At 40.8% G+C, this 19,325-nt stretch overlaps 1 protein-coding gene across 1 annotated transcript in view; it reads left to right on the top strand.

Annotated features, from left to right (window-relative positions):
* Positions 1 to 19,325, top strand: part of NSMCE2 (NSE2 (MMS21) homolog, SMC5-SMC6 complex SUMO ligase) — a 127,092-nt gene that overhangs the window by 23,838 nt on the left and 83,929 nt on the right. Inside the window, exon 3 of the mRNA XM_038162782.1 lies at positions 2,894 to 3,000. Within this exon, the coding sequence (XP_038018710.1) occupies positions 2,894 to 3,000 (107 nt within the window). The remainder of the gene's footprint in view (positions 1 to 2,893; positions 3,001 to 19,325) is intronic.

Consider the following 19,325-nt stretch of genomic DNA (forward strand, 5'->3'; position numbering starts at 1 on the left):
CTGGCTGGAGTCAGCAGTCAGTGTGCTCATGGTCTGCTGGAAGAGAGTCAGTGCCTTGAATGGATCAGTGGTCAGTGCCTTTACCATGGATCTTCGCTGTCACCCTCACGTATGAAACAAAAGCAGCAGCAGGGCTTACAGAATGAATAACAGACAATGCCTTTTGAATATTTCAAAAGCCTGATGTAATTATTACATTTTAATTATTTTTTGATGCTGTAGTGCTGCTAAACCAGTGGTTGGTGGGATTTGTGAGAATGAGTTGTGGGATGGTGTTGAGGAGAGAAAAGTCTTTTCTAATTTCTTGTTCCTTAGTAAGATCAGGTCAGATGGTGTGTTCTGATTAGCCTATGGTGGAGTCTGTTGTAAAGAAACCTTGAAAGTGCTGGGATCCCTGCCTTGGTGAGCTGTAAAACTTTACACCCCCATACATCACCCTCAGTTTCTTATCATGCGCACCCAAGCTCTGCCCTTCATCTGCTCCCTTCTAGGGAGGGGCAGAAATGCTCTTGGCTCTTCAGGGGAAGGGGAAGCAGAGGAACCTTGCACAGCAGGTTATTCTGTGTGTAATGTAGAACAATGAGAGTTTTTAAAAGGCAAATAGAATGGCTTGTAATGTAAGTTTTCTTTTAAATCTTGTTTAAGAGATGGGGAGGTAAGAGTCTAGGTACAACGCAGGAGATTTACTCTTGGGTCTCAGCACCCTATGCACTGAACTTCAGACAGAAAATGGACTGTAGTATCTGTCAGTGAGCAGAATGAGGGTATGGACAACAACTGACCTGTACACAGTCCTTCAGATGTATCTGTATATCCATAGTGCCTCCAAGGGCAGGATGTGATTGTGTGTTAATGACATGTTCAGCAATTTCCCAGGATGTGTGTAACGTGTGAAGGAGCAGCATCAGGGAAACAGCAGGGAACAGTGTTGAGACTTAAAGTAGGGTGGTGGATGGGTAGAATGGTCAGTACAGGAAGAATGTAGAGCAGGATGTATTTGGAGATAATGTCCCTCTTGCCGAGATGTGTTCTGCCTCTTTGAGCTTTATTTTAATCCATCTCTCAAGTTGCATGCAACATTATTATTCTTCACCTGAAATTATTTTTATACTATTAGGAATGACAGCGTTTGTATAGCTCTCTTGGCATTTAACAATGCACTTCTTCTCCCCTAAATTTTTTTTAAAATATTTAGGCCAGTGTAGTTTCTTTGAATATGATTCATTTTGGCCATGGGAGGAGAATGACAGTTTTTTGCTACACAAACCTTTCCTGTGATTCATGGAATGTCCTTTGTGTCAGCCTTGAAGGAGGCACTTCATATGCTTCCTAGCAGGAAGGAAAAATAGTGTGATCATAGTTACCAGATAGGACATGGAAACTGGGTGGAAGGGAAGGGAAAGGGGAGAGGGAAATGCTGATTATCCAGAAGAAAGTTGCAGAAATGCCAAGATTCTGTCTGCAGTATCCATTCATCTACTTAATGAAAAATGGATACATACCAAGCCTATATATAATTAAGGGAAATGTCACGACTGTAATTGTCATGTTCACAAAATAGCATAGCTTATTATGTAACTTCTTTTGTGTAAATATATCTTAGCACTTTTCCTTTGTCTCCTTGATCCATCGCTGTTTCAATATGGCGTGATGTTTCTCTCTCTGAGCGATGTGTTTCAGATTTTGCTCCCAAACTGATGGCCATATACAGTTGTGTCAGCTTTCTGCAGAGATAGGTTTTTATGTCCATAACATAATAATACAGTTTGCAACTTAAGCAATGTGCCAGCTTGCCAGATCAGAAGACAATTTTCCTTTCTTCACAAAAAAAAAAAAAAAAAAAAAAAAAAAGTAATTTGAAAAGCTGTACTACAATTTTTTTCCTAAAAGCAGCACAGATTGGCTACTTAAGTGCTTTTAAAGAATGCTCCATCAAATGACAACCCCTAATGCTGCATGGCAGACTTTGGGGCTCTTTCACAGAGTCTAGCTGCTTCCAGCTGCTTTCTCTATACCTGGAAACTGGAGGATAGGAAGAAATGGGAGTAGCAGAAGTGGAAACATAGGTTTCCTAGCTTCCTGATTTCCTGCATGGATTCAGGGCTCGTGACTGGCTGTCCTCCTGCAGTTGGCAGCATTTGGTGTGGTACATGCAGCTGTGTCAGGAGTATACATACAGCTGTGGCTGTTCAGCCTGGTAGCATCTACACAGGGTCCTTATCTAAGCAGATGCACAGCAACGTTAGAATGGGAAAGCAGAGGTGTGGAGATGAAAGGAGTAGAATTAGGAAGAGTGCAGAAGAGAATAAAAGTAGATATGAATTACTAATCACATGACCTGTGTTAATTGATTTTCCCTGGCAATTAGAATTTTACTGCTTGAATCACAAATGCTATCCATTCTTCCATTATTTCCTGTGTTATAAAATGCTAGCTTTGTTTTGATTTTCCTGTAGCTGTGTTTATTGGGGATAAGAGGTCTAATTATAGCTGTGAACTATACTGTACTGTGAGGGCATTTAAGTTTCTTCTGACTATTTCTGAGGCAATGTGATGAGTCATGAAATACAACTTTTGCAGAAAATATCCTGATTGCCTAATGACTAGGTGTTGGTAGATGAAATTACACATATTCTCTCTTGTTCACATGAAACCAGGGAAGTGTCTTTCTGAGTAAGCTGTTTGTTCAAGTTACCCAAGAAATGTCAAAGATTACAGTTGCAATATGAGGAAAAAAGCGTATGTTTGAGTAGCTTGAAAACACCTGCTGAGACTTACAAATGCATTAGATATTCACAGCATGAATACTTGAAAATAAAAAATTTGTGAAGAAAAACTGCTGCCTGAAAATAATACAATTGGTCACCCACGTTCCACATATTTTATTTTGCAGATGATGAAGAAGATGTTAACAATATGGAAAAAGTCATGTTAGAATATGCTACAATGGACAGAGAACTTAATCATTATATCAAAGCATTTGAAGAAACCATAAATCAGGTAAATTATCTCTTTTCATTAAGCTATTAAAACATACCCTTATTTAAATATTATCTTTTAAAAGGCACAAATGTTACATTTAAACAATGCACAATTGCAAAGACAGCTCTTCAGCAGGTATAAAATACTGAAGTTGCCAGTGCAACCCTTAACTTTTTTTTCCCAGCTTCCAACAAGGTGGCAGAGTTTTTAACTTCTCCCCACCAAACCTGCAGCGTTAGGAATATGGGTAGTGCTTTGGGAAGGATTGAGGACACTGTAGTTAAGATACCCTACTCTCAGGTGATACCGCCTCTGTATTGTCGAAGATGAAGTGCGGCAGTTGATTTGAGGAACAAACTGATGGCTGTGGCTGCAGAGAACCGAGGTTTCAAAGCCTGCTTCCTTTCCCACTGCCTTCCTGCCACCTGACCTGGCTGCTGCGTGTACAGGGTGAGCTGGCAGATTGTTCGCTCTATGAACCAGGGCCTCGCTCTGCCCCCGGACAAAGGACGGACAAAGGACGGACAAACTCCGGGCGCGGCGGCGGCGGCGCTGCCAGAGGCCGCCAGGGGGCACCACGCCCGCGCGCTGCCCGTCCCGGGCTCGGCGCGTTCCCGTCCCTGGGTTGGGCGCGTTCCCGTCCCGGGCTCGGCGCGTTCCCGTCCCAGGGTTGGGCGCGTTCCCGTCCCGGGCTCGGCGCGTTCCCGTCCCAGGGTTGGGCGCGTTCCCGTCCCAGGGTTGGGCGCGTTCCCGTCCCGGGCTCGGCGCGTTCCCGTCCCGGGCTTGGCGCGTTCCCGGCCCGGCGGGACCGCGCGGCGGCAGAGCCGGGCCGGGAAGGGGTCGGTCCAGGGCCGAAGCTCAGTTTCGGGGCGCGTCGGGAGAACTCAACTCCCCGAGCAGTGCGTGTCTGCGCAGACTTCTCGCTGTCGGTTTTCTATGGGTTTCTCCAGAAATAGCAAAAGCACTTCCCTGATTTCCCTACAAGGTGGGAAGTCTGTGTTTCAAAATATTAAGGTAGTGGAGCTTTTCAGTTAAACCCGCCTTGCTATTGCTTTTTGTTCTTTTAAAAGCAGTACAAGGAGAGCAAAGCAATGCATTTCCCACTGGTTCTGTTGAGATGCCTACATGTTTTTTCTCTTTTAGAAAAGTTTTCCTTGAATTTTTTTGAAATCATCTGATCAGATGCCTAACTGAAAAATCTTGATTCAGATAATTAAATATACACGTTTAAAAGGAGTTCAAAACTATGCTTACATCAGCAAATGTTGGACAGCAATAGATATAGGCACTGTTCCCCATCTAGTATTTAAATATACATTTCATTTCAGATATCACCATAATTGCAGACCTCCTAGTTTATATTGGATGGTTCAGAACTTTTTCCTTTTATTTGGACTATTCATGATTTTTAAAGCTTTCCTAGTAAATTGTAACACAGTCCTCATCGTTAGAGACTAATGAGATGTATCCAGACTTGAGCAAAACACAGTTGGTTTATATTTTGATTATAAGCCAATTAGTAGTTGATATGTTATTGTTATGATAAGAATTTCAAGTAATTTTAAACAATGACTTTTAAACTTCTTTCATTATTTCCATTTATCAGCATTTTTTTCAAGTTTAGGACTATAAAGAGCAAGTCTGTGCCTTTGCCAACAAAACACTCAAGTCCTGTTTACTTCAGATGCTCCTGATATTTTCAGTGGAGCACAGGTGCAGCTGCTTCACTGAAGTGAAGGTATTTTTGTTGGTTTCGGCAGAGCAGTGATACATTTGTGATTTCTATGATTGAATTCAGCAGTATCTGTTGTGTGCATATCTGTGTGGTGTGCAAAAAAAAAAATACACCTGGAAGGGTTAGTTTTCCTTCCCCCCTCTTTTTTTCTCTCTAATGTAGCTTCTATGTGTCATTAAAACAAGCTCATTTCCTGTTATTTCAGTCCTAAGGTGTTAAAAATGCAGCTCCAAGATATTTAACATGTTTTAGAGTCTACATGGATTATAAATTTGGTAATGGCTAATCTGTTAGCCTCTAGCCACACTTCTCCTGTCTCTGCTTCCTACTTCACTCTAGGGAATGGTTTGTCCTTTCCCCTGCCAGCATCCCGAGCAAAACTCTATGAGTATGAGAAAGAAATGTATATAACTTCTGCTGTAGAACAATCTGTTCTCTGAAAAATAACAGCTCATACTTTATTTTGGAGGCTAGTTGCATGCCATGCCTCTGGGGTTGCACTGCCCATCTCCAGTTACCTGTCAGAGACAGCTTAAAATCTGTTTCTGGGAAACAGATACTGTTGCTGAATTTAGGGCTGCACCTGGAAGTAGCTGTAGAATAGCTTGGGTTTAAAATAGCCTCCACTGACTTGCTCCCTGGTTCCATCTGAGTTCCTTACCTGAGGGCTTTCTCTGGGGAGTTGCAGCAGGTCATTAATTTTCACAAGCAGACTGTTCTTCACAGACAGGATTTGTCTCCAGCTGTAAAACACATTTTATCTGATTATTTTATAAGTTTGTATGTTGATGATTTTTCTGGTCTTTAGTTTCCTCATACAGGAGTGAATCTGAAAGCATATTATGGTCTGTGTTTCACCTTCTAACCAGCTGCTTCTAGTGAAATAGCCATCTGGAATTTAGCAAGATAAGAGACAGCAGCAGTTAAAATTCCTGATATATTATTTCATTATGTGTATCTTTAAATGGCATTGACAGAAAGGTGATATTGTACAACCAAAGGATTGTAATGTAAATAACTTGAAACTAGCATGAGGTATCGTCACATGTTTTCTCAAAGCCAGTTTTTTTGTTGATTTAAGCTGCAGTAGGTGGAATGCAGAAGGTGAGACATACCAGCATCCTCTTCTGGTTGAATCAGCAGCCTGTTGAGCAAGAAGTGAGCAATTGAATCACAGTGTTTCCAACAATAGGCTGTGGGAAATCCTCTGTCTGTGGAAACTCCCTGTGCCACTGGATTTTCTTGTACCTGTGTAATGACTGGACTTCTGTTGCTGCTTCTTCTTTCATTTTTGATGGGTATTTTTAAAAGAAATTAGCCAATATTCAGATCCTTACCATGCAAAGTCTAGACAGCACTCTTATTTTTGTATATTTGTATGTACAAATCATTTTGTACATATGAAAGACTGATGGAGCTGCAGTATCTCTTGCAGAATTTTTCTGTGCTCTTGAAATGGACCCAAATGATTGGAACCCAGGCTCATGTGTTCCCTACTCTGACAGAGTTCTCAAGTGGCCAGAATGCCAGCATATTGTGTTGTCCTAAATACAGATTCTTTCACCCAGTGTGTAGGAAGACAATTCACACACAGAGTCTAGATACTTGATTTTATTTCATGTTTGTGCAGAGGATGGGTTCTAGGTGGTGAATCCATAAAGCTAACACATCTTCAATATGCCAGGTGCTCATTTTTATAGACTGTGAACTATAAAAAATTGGCATTTCCCATATATGTAACAACCTAACTGTGTAGTCATTGGCTTTGCATTTTTTTGTCTACATGTAAGACTCAGTGCACATTTGTTTTACTGTGAGTGCTCTCTGAGGAAGTGGCTTATGTGAGCAGGGCATGGTTGTACCCTACAGACAGGTGTTATACTGAATTTACTTAATGAACACAATGTTCAAGCAAAGTTGTACTTGGCATTGTAGTTTGATTTATTGTGTCCTCCTCTTCTTGCTTCTTGGGTCATGGCTCTTGGTTTCTGCAGGTTTAGTTTTCCTGTACTGTCTCATGGTACTTAATTTCAACAGAAGTGCTCTCTCACTTCTACTCTGCTCTCTGGCTTAGCAGGGATGGTGGTGGTAGACTGACCACTCTCTCAGCTTTTTAAGCATTTGGTTTCTTTGAGACTGTAAAAGCTGGGGTAAATTTTTCTGAAGTTCCCGGACTTCTCTAGATAAAATGAATTACAGTGTATTGTAGATCAAACTAGAGAACAAGGAAGGCAAAACTAACTGTTAAAGGCACATTATTCCCACCTCTCTTTTCTTCTCCTTTAGGGAAAGAGAAGATGGACTATTTTGTTTCTTTTGCAGGTGACAGGAAATTGTTGTGGTAATGGCGTCTCTGGCAAGGATTGCTTAGTGCTTCCTTTTACAAGTTATTTCTTTGCCAAACATCACTTTGTCTGCCTTTTGCTAAACCTGAGCACTGTGACAGAATCAAGCCCAAACCTTAGCAAGGTGGAAGAAACACAAAGGAGACATATTTTAAGAAAAAAAACAAGAGAAGGAAGCACTCAGAATGAGGAGAGGCAGATGAAAAGGTAAAGGACATGGGCTTGGAAAGTCTTGAGATCATGTAGACATATTGGGAATAGACTGGTTGAAAGAGTGCTAGGAAGGAGGTGGTGTTGATCTGAAGAAAAGATGGAAATACTAGATGTTGCATTGGTGCTTGGGTTTTATCCTTTCTGCTAGAGCTTTCCCACATTGTTCTTGGTGAATCATATCTATCACTGTCGGTGGCTGCTGACATCTGTGTTCTGATTATGCTGCATGGAGACTGATTTGAGCAATTATAATTGTGATTTAATTCAAAGTTAATTATAGTTTGAACCCAGGAAGTGAAATTAAAATGTTCTTTGTTGGGTTTTATCTGCAAAACTACTACATGCAACTGATGTAAGTGAATGTCTTGAGAGGATTTGAGGTCTGGATGTGTTGGTCTTTTATGCCTGTGTGACTTCACATCTTGTCAAGCGTTCATTCTTCCTTTGCAAAGGTGAGGGATGCACCATGTTATTTTTACAAGAATGATTTTGTCTCTACAGGATATATAGGAACTACCCTTAAAATTGTTTTGTATTTTTGATAATGGTTCTTCCCTTTAGATTAGCAAGGTCCTTGGAATGTGAATAAGAGGTGATGTTTGTCCAACAGGTCAGTAATTTAGAGCAGATTACTTAGTATTGGGGTCTGTTTTCTTAGTGGCAAACTGTGTAGGTTGTAATCCTGCAGAGGGATAATTCCTTTCAGTGATGTAGGTTGTATTCCAAGTGTGCAGCTTGTGAGTGATCTAAAAGCCTATGCAGAACCGTAAAGAATCCTGTTTTAAAACTACTTTACAGTTCATGGTCTCTGATTTGCAACCCGTGTAGCAGAATTCTAGTTTCCTCACTTAAAACTCATAGTATAATGCTGTAGGGACTTGGATGGTCTTCCTTGGTCTCATAAAAATGAAAGGGACGTAACACCGTTGTTAACCAGCCTCTGCCAGCATAACTTTGTAGGCCAGAAGTCCTGTTGGAGAAGGTTCTACCAATATGTCCAAGTTGTCGCTTTTGAAAAGCAAACTAAAGCAACAAAACACTTCTGCTGTGGTAGCTCCATTTGCAGTGTGGTCTTTGAAGGAGCAGTAAGGTGAAGCAGAGGATGTGGTTCCAGCCAGCTCCCATCTTCATTGGCACAGCTATGGCAGCAGAACTAATGTGATGACTGATTTCAGTGTATGTGGCAAGTGCCAGCAGGGTCGTCAGTGGCTGCTGCTGCCTGTTAGAGACAGGGCTATGCTTAAAAATCAGTTTGTCACTTAGTTTTCTGTAGAGATAAGTACCAGGAAGACTGAATCCCAAGGGAGTCACATGTTTTAGCTGATTCAGGACTCTCTGACAGTGACTGGCACTGTGATACTCATTACAGTGTTGTCAGTGAAACAATTCTTGACATGGAGCTTTCTAGTTTCATGGAACAAACAACCTTGTTTGGTGCTGACACTTTCTTAATAAGCACTTTGCTCTTCTTTTTCCCTCTTGCTACACTGTCATGATAGCATGTTTTAGGGCAAAATCCACTGATGATATCCATATCTGCAACTGTGACCTTCACTGTACAACTGAGTTCAGAGCATTTCCTCTGACATCAGTGTTTCTTGATTCTGAAATATTGTCTGTTAGCCATGAAAATTTTGGGACCTTCTTTTTATCAAAAAGGTCCTCTGCTGCACAGAAATTGCTCAGGAAGGTCTTGGTGAAGTGCCAGAAAAATGGGTTTAGTGGAATGGATATATCTTTTCTTGGGCTGGCAGAGAGAATAAAAGAACTCTTGTAGTATTTTGCTGCATTTATCCTGACTCTCTAATTGTAAAAGCAAGCAATTCTATCTTGAAATGCACTCAGAGCATACTGAAGTGCACCATCAGCAGCAACAAGTTAAAACTGTGGTAAAAGATGTTGTACCAATGCCAATGTCTGAAGATTTTTTGAGAACTTGCTTCATCTTTAGAGGTTTTTTTTTAACAATGGATCTCCTCTTGGCTCTTATTTTGGTACCTTGAATTCTAATTGGAATTCCTCTTCAGTTCTTGTTTACTTGCTATCTACTAATGAAGCCACTTGAGACTGATCATTCATCTTACAGAATAAGCAAAATGTGGGCATTGGATGAAATCCTTATAATGACTTGGGCAGGATAGTAGAGGAAAACAATATGTGACTCTATAATTATGCCTCTGTATCTATATAAATATATAATGCCTCAGGACTTACTGAAACTTTTATAGGCAAGCTTATTTCTAGCATTAGCTAGCTATGGAGTTTTTAAAATATTTTAAAGTTTCTTCAAGTACAGTTTCTTTCATACAATTTCTAATCAATTATGTATTTCTTGCCCTGTCCTACTGCCATCTCCAAACAGTAATTCAAATAATATGGCACTGTTGTAGGCAAGTTCTCTGCTTCCTGCAGAAACTGGGACAAAGATGCATTTCAACACTTTTCTAATATTTACTTTGTAACATTTGCTTTACTTTTTTCTGTGTCTCTGTATGTGTTGGGCTAAGCATTTGATTGAAGCCGCTTTTTTATTTTCTGAGAATTAGTGATCTATGTGTGTAGTTCTCTACAGTAATATGTCAGTCAACATTTGGTGAGCTGCAATTAAAATATTTTTTTTAGTGAGTAGCATATAAAGAAGTAGGAATAGCGTTTCATTTTATGTAGGTTATATAGCACATCCTCAGTAGTGTGTCTTAGTGTGTTCTAGCAAGCATAAAAATGTGTCCTGCTTTTTAGAGAGTAAACCCTGGAAACTCTTGCATATGGACATAGGTTTGTTTGACTTCACTGTGGTTGCTTACATTGGCCAAGCTCAACATTTTCCTAAATATTTGCAGTGTCAACATTGTAGTTGCTGAAATGGGCCCTTGGCTTGTGTGGGTAGGAGTGGGGCAGCAGGGGCCACAGCTGGTTCTGGACCTAGGGCCATCATGTGGAACTGAGACCTCTGTAGATATGGTGGCAGCAGGGATAGGATTAAGAACAAATGTGCCAGGGAAGTTCTGAGAACCACATTGTAATTTGAAAAGTGTGTTTGCTATGTTGGGCAGCAGTACTGCCCAGTAGGTAGCAAACTAGCCTGCGATTAAGGAGGACTGGATGCTATTTTCAGGTCTACTAGTAGCTTGTGTGGTTGACCTTGACAAATTGTTTCACTGTGTACTTTGGGCTGTGGTCCTGTGTTTATTAATGCTGCGTTTGTGCAGTTCCAGATCACCTTGTAGCACATGCTCATCTTAAGCCAGATCACATGATACTGTTTATGCTGGCTGTATTATGGCTGCAGGACAGACACTACCTGATGGAGCTTAACTGTGCAAAATTAGAATTGGCAGTGTGGGTTACACTCAGTTGGTGTGTCACACAGCTGTGGTGGTTTTGATCTCATAGGCATCCTGAAACTGAATTTACTGTCTCACTCAACCACGATCTCAGTCATGTGGAGAGCATCCCATATCACTGTAAGAGATGTATATTTTTTTGTACTTGAAGAATTCAAAGCTATTTGAATTCAACTTTTAATGATTTTATTTTAACACTGAGGATTGCAGTTGGCAGTCTTTTGAACTTTTTCTGAAATTCCTGAAGGTCACACATAGAGCAACTAAAAATCAACTAAAAATCTCTGTGATTTGTATCCTTACTTTTCTAGGCAGTGTCTGCATTTCAGAGTCAATGTGAGTTAACTCTGTCTGGTTTAGCCTAGCCTATAGAAAGAAGATAAAATTTTGAAATGTAATGAAACTAGTAGGTGTTGAGGTACAATAGCCAGATTAAAAAGTTATCTTAATCTCAAATAATGGATTTTTATTTTGGTAGATGAAATTTATTGCTGGAAACCCTGGCGTTGTAGTTTCAGTTGCTCAGTATGTGAAAATAGTATTTCAAATTAATCATCTCATCTAGAAAGCTCCTGCTGACAGTCAAGGATTTAAATCCTTGGAGCCAGGGGGTGAAGGTTGAGTGTTAAATCCTGGATGATTCTCAGCAGCAGGAGGTTTTGCTTTAAATTAGTTTCTCCTGTTAATTGAACACACCCAAGTTGATCAGTGTCAGTAGGGAGGCAGTTTCTGGAATGCCGTCCATAAAATGTCTCCCTCCAAAGGTTGAGTATTGTTTTAATTATTGTAATTGTTTCCAGAAATTATATGTATATGTTGGATACTTTCAAATTCGTTCTCCAAAATTTTAAATGTTAAGTCACTAGTTTAAAAACATTTACTTTTCTCCTAGTATTTTTTTAACTGATCTTATCAATAAAAATACTCAGTTACCCAGATTTTCCCTCAGCAAAATTCTTAGCAGATTTATAATGAATCACAGATACATTGCTTACAGCAATAACTAGATCACACCTTTTTTTTTGGTGGTTGCTATTTCCATGAATTTTCCTTTTGTTAAAAAATTTAAGCTAAGAAGGAGTTAGTGGTAGGAGCTGCAACTCTCATTCCTAGCTTCCTCATGAATTATATTATTTGGGGCTTTTTCGTGCTGAGCTGTTCATTACTGGGTGTAAACAGGAGTGTGCATGCAACTTACTGCATGCTATTTAGAATAGACCAGAGTCGTACAACTTTGTAGTATGGTTTCATAGTGAATGTTTTCACTTTTACAGAACTGTGTATTTAGGGCTTTTGTTAAAATGGAGAGCATTTCTTTGCTTTATTTTTTGATGCTGAGACTTAAGAGTAGCTTTTTGACATTTATTTCATTAAATTGAATAATGGGTTTCTCAGTTTTTGACACATGTGCTCAACCTGTGCTGCAAATGTCAAATTGTTTTTCTTTCTCATATTCCACATTGCTCCTGTTGAGGGAAGCTAGTGATTTCAAAGCAGCAGCATGACTTCTTTGTGTTTGTGATGTGCTGCAGTATGTAACTATGCCCATCCCAGTGCCTACTGAAATTTTAAAAAATTAAAAAATCTGCCTAGTAGTATGTATACATTTTATTATCTTTCCAGTTTGAAGAAGAGGATTCAAAAATTACCTGAATCCTGCCAGAAATCAATACCAGATGTCACAGTATCTCCCCAATGTGGCCCCATTGTTGATAACCTACTGTGTGTTACAAACAGTGTGCTTGATAATAAGGGTTGGCAAGTTGAGCTAATTTCTGGGCTCTCATCTTTTTCATCTGAGCTACGTGCATAGCTTGAGCAAGCTGATTTCACCAGCTGAAGTATTTCTTTTGTCCTTAGACTTGTGTGTTAACACTAACAGTAAATGAAAAAATATCTCAGAAGACTTAAGAAAATAAGTGTGTACATCAGATGCGCTCCAGACTTCCTCATAGAATGTAAAGTTCCCATGTTTACATGTACTCACACATACCACACCTGATAAATTCTACAAAACCAGAGAAATTAAAAGCTCGGTGATGTTGCTACTCTTAACTCTTCTGGCACTCTTCAAATGTTAGTGCCTCACTGCATTGCCACTGCTTCTGGGTGAACAATTCACAGGGTTTGTTCAGCTGCGTGCTCATCCACTGTTCAAAGCTGTTATGATGCTGTTTTTTCCCCTGTTGTGTGGGGAGAGGATTGGATAGTGAGGGCTTGGATGCAGCGGTGAGTTTACAACAGTTGCTGGGAAGATGGCAACTCTGTAAGGGAAAACACACAGGGTGTGGTTTTGTGGGGTGTGATAATTGTTGTATTACAAAGTGTGGGCTGTAAATGAAATGTTTCTCCATGGATATTTTTATGCTTAGTTGGAGGTGATCAAGGGATGCAGGTAAAGGCTGGGCTGTGCTAGAGGCAGTTTGGTCCAGTTCAGTAAAACCGTCTCTTGAAAGAAGTTTCTGGAGAAGCTATTAACAATCCCACTGTATGCCCTTCGTCCTCACAAAACAACCCCACCTTTCCCCACTGCTCTCTGCTAAATTTCGCCAACAATGAGCCATCTCCACCATCTCCTCTCAATGGAATGCTGGTGTTCAAATTGCTGGGCAGCTTCTCTGCCTTTTCTCTTGCTTCCCCTCTTTCATCCTGTTTAGGCTTTGGAATCTCTTTCTTACCTTTTGGCGTAACCCGGAGTTGGCTGTTGTTGGTTGGTCCCTGCCCTTGGAGAAGACTCAGCACTGTTGCCTTTTCTCCCACTAACAGCAGTGCTTTGTATCTCTTGGCAGATACAGCCTGACAGAGCACATGGAAATATTGCTGAATAGTATTTTAGGAGAATCTGGCCCATCAGTTGCATGTGCACAGAGCTGGTCCATCAGTGTGTCTCTGTATGTCATATGTGTCTCTGCCAACTCTCTGTGGACTAATTCGACCTGAGTTTAGCGAGTCATCCTCCTTAATCAATCAGTTAGGTTGGCAGATGCCTGGCCACCTTCGTCAGTCAGGCTTATAAACAAATATCAGACAAATCCTATCAACCAGGTTTATGTGCACAGCACAGGTCACTGTAGTTGTAATGGTTACAGTTCAGCGTGAGTTTACACTTGGCCATTTCCAAGCCCCACAAAACTCAGACCCAAACTCCTTCTGTTAGTCCCTTCTTATACTAGTTCTTTTCAGCAGTTATTTACCTGGTAAATTTTTAATAGTGAGAGATTGTTTTATGGTAAGGGGAAAATCTAGCTAAAGCAAAAAGCACCTATACAGGATTACAGGTATGGCTTATGCTCAAGGAGAAACTGTCAGTTAATTCAGGTTAGAGGTGACTATAATAGCAGTGTGTAGTCAGGGATGGAACAGAAGTGTTTGTTCACCATGTGTCACATAAAGAGCCATGTAATGAAATTATCCAGCAGCAGGTTTTAAATCAACAAAAGGAAGTAACTTTTTACACAGTGAATAATTACATTGTGGAATTAGTTGCCACAGGATGTTATGGAGACTAAAATCATTAATGAATTCCAAAAGCTACTGGACAAATTAATAGAAGAAAAAATCCTTGACAGCTGTTAGATGCAAAGATTCAAATACAGTCACGGTCTTGGTAAATCCCTAAACTACGAGTTGTTAGTTGTAGGGAAAGAATATGGTGAGAAACAGAGAGATCTTTCTATTTGGTGGTCATTAGATTCCTACTCCAGCTTTTTTCTTCTGCTGTTGTTAAAGGGAAGAGAATATGCTGGATGGGTCTTTAATATGAAGTACCATATCTGAAAGAAGCAGAAAATAAACTGCATAGAAAACCCAGTCTCCACAAGCACTAATGCGCTCTGAAATTTATGTTAAATGGCTATGGAGCTTTAGATAAATGACATTGATGCTGTATTTCAAACCTATTTTGGAATATTATTACATCTCAAAACGACCTTCCACCTCCATAATTTTAATATTTGGAAGGTTTTCAGGATATCTAATAATTTATCTCTCTGTTCTTACTTATATATTTGATGATTTAAAAAATAAGTAAATGAACAACTCCTGCTCTGGGCATTGTTACATAATTGAAAAATTCTTAATCTGAAAGCTCATTTCAAATCCATATAATGTAAAACCACATAAACCATTTAATAATTAGGTACTAGCAGATAAAATCCAACTTGAAGTTTGCAGAGCTACACCCACTTGGACCAAAAAAGGGAGGAATCTTCAGCTAGATCCTTGTCTTGCAGCCAGTTTTCTCCCTTAATGCCCAAAAAACCCCTTAATAACTTATTCTAAATAACAAATCTTTTTGTTGTACTGATGGGAGGAGGAGAACTACACCTCTGGGTGAGTACCTGCTAGGACCCCTTCTTCTAAACTTGATGAAATTTCAGCTGAGATACCTGCTCTGATCTCAACCACACCAAATGGGATAAAATGTTTTCCTGGATGGTTAAGTAAAATACAATATAGGTTTTTAAACTACTTTGATAGATCATAATTTGAAAATTTTAAGATCAGTCCTTGAGATTCCTGGATTGGTGAATATAAAAATGCCTTTTAAATTGCCATCAACAGTGTCATAAAATAGATATGTGATCCAACTGGGATATTTAAATTTGGTCAACTAAGTTGTGATTATGGGCTCCATAGTACTGGAGATACTGGATAAGAGACAACAAAGCATGTCTTACTTCCTAAAAAAGAAAACATTAAGTTCATAGCACTGTCAGAAAAAAACCTCACAATTTTATGTGTGTTTTCATTACTTGAGGAAAGCTTGGCTCCACCAAGATATCTTCTTCAGATAGTTTTTTTGCCTCTCTTAGCCTCATGTTTATGGGTATAAAAAACCCCAGCTTCTTCAGCTTCTGTCAGTCATGAACCCATGGTCCCTTCCCAGATTTGGGTTTCTCCAAATGCCTCTTGAACTGGGAAGCCTGATATGGGATGCAGTATTTCACCTATTGCCTAATCAATGCTTCATAGAGGGGAAGAATAACTTCTGTTGTCCTGCTGGCCATGCTGCTCCAAATGTATCTGAATCCAATTTGCTAATGAGCAGTGAAAACCTTTCCTGAAATTTTACTTTGCATCTACCATAGCAGAGCTGCTACAGAGCCAGTCAGTCCCTAGCATCTATTGATGCCTGGGGTTATCCTGCCCCTAGAAAAACTGTAGAACTCTTCTTCTTGAACTTGGCATTACCAGTTCTGATTTTCCTCAAGGTCCTTCTTGATTGAAGGTCTACTGCTTGATATTTCAAATGCTGCTGGGTTAGCTATGCCTAGAAGATTGCTGAGTGCATTTGGTTTCATCATACAGGCCTTTGGTGAGGATATTGAACTTGTTCAGCTCTTCTGTTCACCACTACAATACACCTCTTGGTACAGGCTACCAGTTGGATGGCAAACTGGTGTTTGCTGTGAGCATTACCCTCTGAGCTGGCTGGCCCAGTAGTTTTCAGTATACCCAACAGACCATTTGATTACATCCACCACTCTCCCCACATCTGCATTTTAGGTCAGTTCATCACAGGAAGCAATCATCAGTTTCATCAAGCATTAACTGCCCTTTGTGAGTCCGTGCTGATTGTGGCTGATTACCTTTTTGTTCTCTGCATGTTTGGAGGTAGATTCCTGAAGGATGTGGTATGTAATCCTTCCAGGGGCTGGGGGTAGGCTAAGTGGCCTGTAGTTGCCTTTCGTATGTCTTTGCTAAAGCCAGGCACAGTGCTAGCCTTTCTCCAGTTTTCAGGGAGAAAGGGGGTCTGCCTCAATGATCATGTTTTTTTAGAGATGAGAGGCAGATCTAGTGACACATCAGCTGATTCTTTCAGCACTTTCAGATTATTTGTGTCTGTCCACATAGATTTGAATACATCAGCTGTTCTAACTCATTCCTAACTTGCTCTAAAATGTTTCTTCTCAAACCATCCTGGTACATCTGGAAATCTAGGAGTAATCTTTGCCTGTGAAGATGGAGGCAGCCTTTTTCATCTGCACAACCACTGGGTTATCTCCTCCATTCAGCAACATCCTCACATTGCCTCTGAATTTACACAGCTCTGTCTTGCCACTATTTACATCCATCACTTGTTTTCATTCTGAATGTGCTTTCATTTTCTCAGTGTTGTTCCTAAGTGCCAAAGTAGTGGTTTTGTACTCTTTTTTTTTATTTGCTGTATGCTTCCATTTTGCATTACAGTTCATTAAGAAGCTCCTTGCTTAGTCAGTGAGTCTTCTACTGAAATGCCAGTCTTGTAAAATAGGATTATTATTAGTTCCTCAGTTGGCAGTAAGTTTTCTACAAAAATGTATCAGCTAAGATATGGCACTTGTTGCTTCAATGTCCCAGGAGCCATGTCCTGTGTAGTCCAAAGACCATTTGCATAAAATCCTTAGTCCTGTTTCTTCTCCTTATCTTACCAGTCTTCTGGATCCTGAATACAATCAGCTTGTGGTCACTGCTCCCAAGCTACTATCTGTGACCACATTTGCCACTTTTCTTCCATGTTTGTGTACAGAGGTCACATAGGATATTACCTTTGTTTGTCCTCTCTGGCATTTGCATAAAAAAGTTATCACCCATCTGGTCTAGAAATACCCTGGATTGTTTGCACAATGCCATGTGGCTCTAATGAGGACCAAGTCTGGTAACTGGGTTGCTTTTGTTCGTTCTTTGTATACAGCATTATCCAGTTCATCATCCCCTTGAACATGGCTCATGTTTCTTTTGCCTTTGCTTTTGACCAGGAGTTTTCTGTCAGAAAAGTCTCTGGTTTCACACTGGATCTCAGCATAGACAAGGAGATGCTTTGTAAGAAAGTGCAACTGCCATTCTTCTCCATTTTCTCTGTGAATAGCCTTCATGATACTCTTCCAGTCATGGAATCTTCATGATCCCGATGGCATCAGAACACTCTGACTGTGCATAGACTTCCAGTTGTTCTTGTTTGTAGGCCAAGCTCTGTGCGTTAGTACCCAGACACCCAAGGTTAACCTGTGCACGCTCTCCCTCCAAGCAGAAATGCGTAACTTTTCTGAGTGCCCTTTTCTTACACAGACTTTATCCTTCCTTTCTTTACCTCTGGGCAAATGCCCCATTGTTCAATGAATTTAGTTTAAAGTCATCCTCACTAGAACTGTAATCTCATCACAGAACTATTTTTGTCAGGTGGCTTTAATATCTTCTTAACAGTTCATTTGCATTTAATGGGACATTGTAGTCAAAGGAACCAAAGTCTTGCTGCTGACAGCAGCTGTGCAGACATCAGTCTGCTGGTTATATCTGCTGGCCAGGCCTCTCCATGGACTGCAAGGGTTGAGGAGAGCAGCGCTGGGATTTCTGCTATCTCGTATTTGCTCTGAGCTCTTTCTTCCATTTGAGCTGCTCAAGGTTTCCCTTGGCTGTGTTACTTCTCTCCCACAGGGGATGGCAGCAAGAGGTAGAATTTGGAGGCTGGGTGAGTGTTGGCAGTTTGTCTGCAGCATCGGTGATCCAGGATGTAGGCCAGCAGCAGACTCACATGGATAGTAGGGATGGATTCTTTTGCTTCACTGAGGAAGCATTGTAAGCCACTAACACCAATGCTTTCTTTAGTACTAGTCCAAAGACTTGAGATATCCCCTCAGAATTTTATCCCCAAACACTCCAGCTGTTTCTGAAACTGTTAGCTAGGCACAGCTGGAAAAGGAAGCAGAGCTGTATTCCTGTTACCTGAAGTCGTGGGATTCCAACTTCCAAACAAGGCAAGTTTTTATCTGCTTCTTGGTCCTTCTGTCATACCTTTCTGCCTGGAACCATAGAATAGAATCATAGAATCATTAAGGTTGGAAAATACCCTTAAGAGCTTGGAGTCCAGTCATAAACCTCACACTGCTTACTCCACCCCTAACTCATATGTACCACATCTACATGTCTTCTAAATACCTCCAGGAACAGTGACTCAACCACTTCCGTGGGCAGCCTGTTCCAATGCTTGATAACGTTTTTGGTGAAGAAATTTTTCCTAATATCCAATGTAAACCTTCCCTGGAGCAACTTCATGCTGTTTTGTCTTCTCCTGTCGCTTGTTACTTGGGAGAAGAGACCATACCTCATCTGGCTACAACCTTCTTTCAGGGAGAGAGCAATAAGGTCCCCTCTGAGCCTCCTTTTCTCCAGGCTAAACACTCCCAGCCCACCAGCAGCTTTGTTGCCCTTCTTTGGACATGCACCAGCACTTCAGTGTCAACATTAATTTGCAAACTGACTGAGGGTGCCCTTGATCCCCTCACCCAGATCATTGATAAAGATATTACATGGGCCTGGCCTCAATACCAAGCCCTGGATAACACCACTTGTGAGCAGCTGCCAGCTGGATTTAACTGCATTCACCACAAACCCATGTTGTCTGAGCCTGATCCCTTGGTTGTCCTGTATGTGCCACATGTTGGCACTCAAGGTGATCTGCTCTGTAACCTTCTCTGGCACTGAAGTTAGGCTGACAAGCCTGTAGCTCCCCAGATCTTCTTTCTTGCTTTTCTTGTAGATGGGCGTTACACTGATTCCCTTCCAGTCACCTGAGACCTCCCCATTGAGCCATGACTGCTGATAAATCATTGCGAGCGGCTTGGTTAGCTCTTCCAGCAGCTCCCCCTGTACTCTTGGGTGGATCCCATCTGGCCCCATGGACTTGTGTGTGTCAAAGTGCTGTAGCAGGTAACTGACCAATTGCTC

The sequence above is a fragment of the Motacilla alba genome, chromosome 2 (assembly GCF_015832195.1).
Source record: "Motacilla alba alba isolate MOTALB_02 chromosome 2, Motacilla_alba_V1.0_pri, whole genome shotgun sequence".
NCBI classification, from domain to species: domain Eukaryota; kingdom Metazoa; phylum Chordata; class Aves; order Passeriformes; family Motacillidae; genus Motacilla; species Motacilla alba.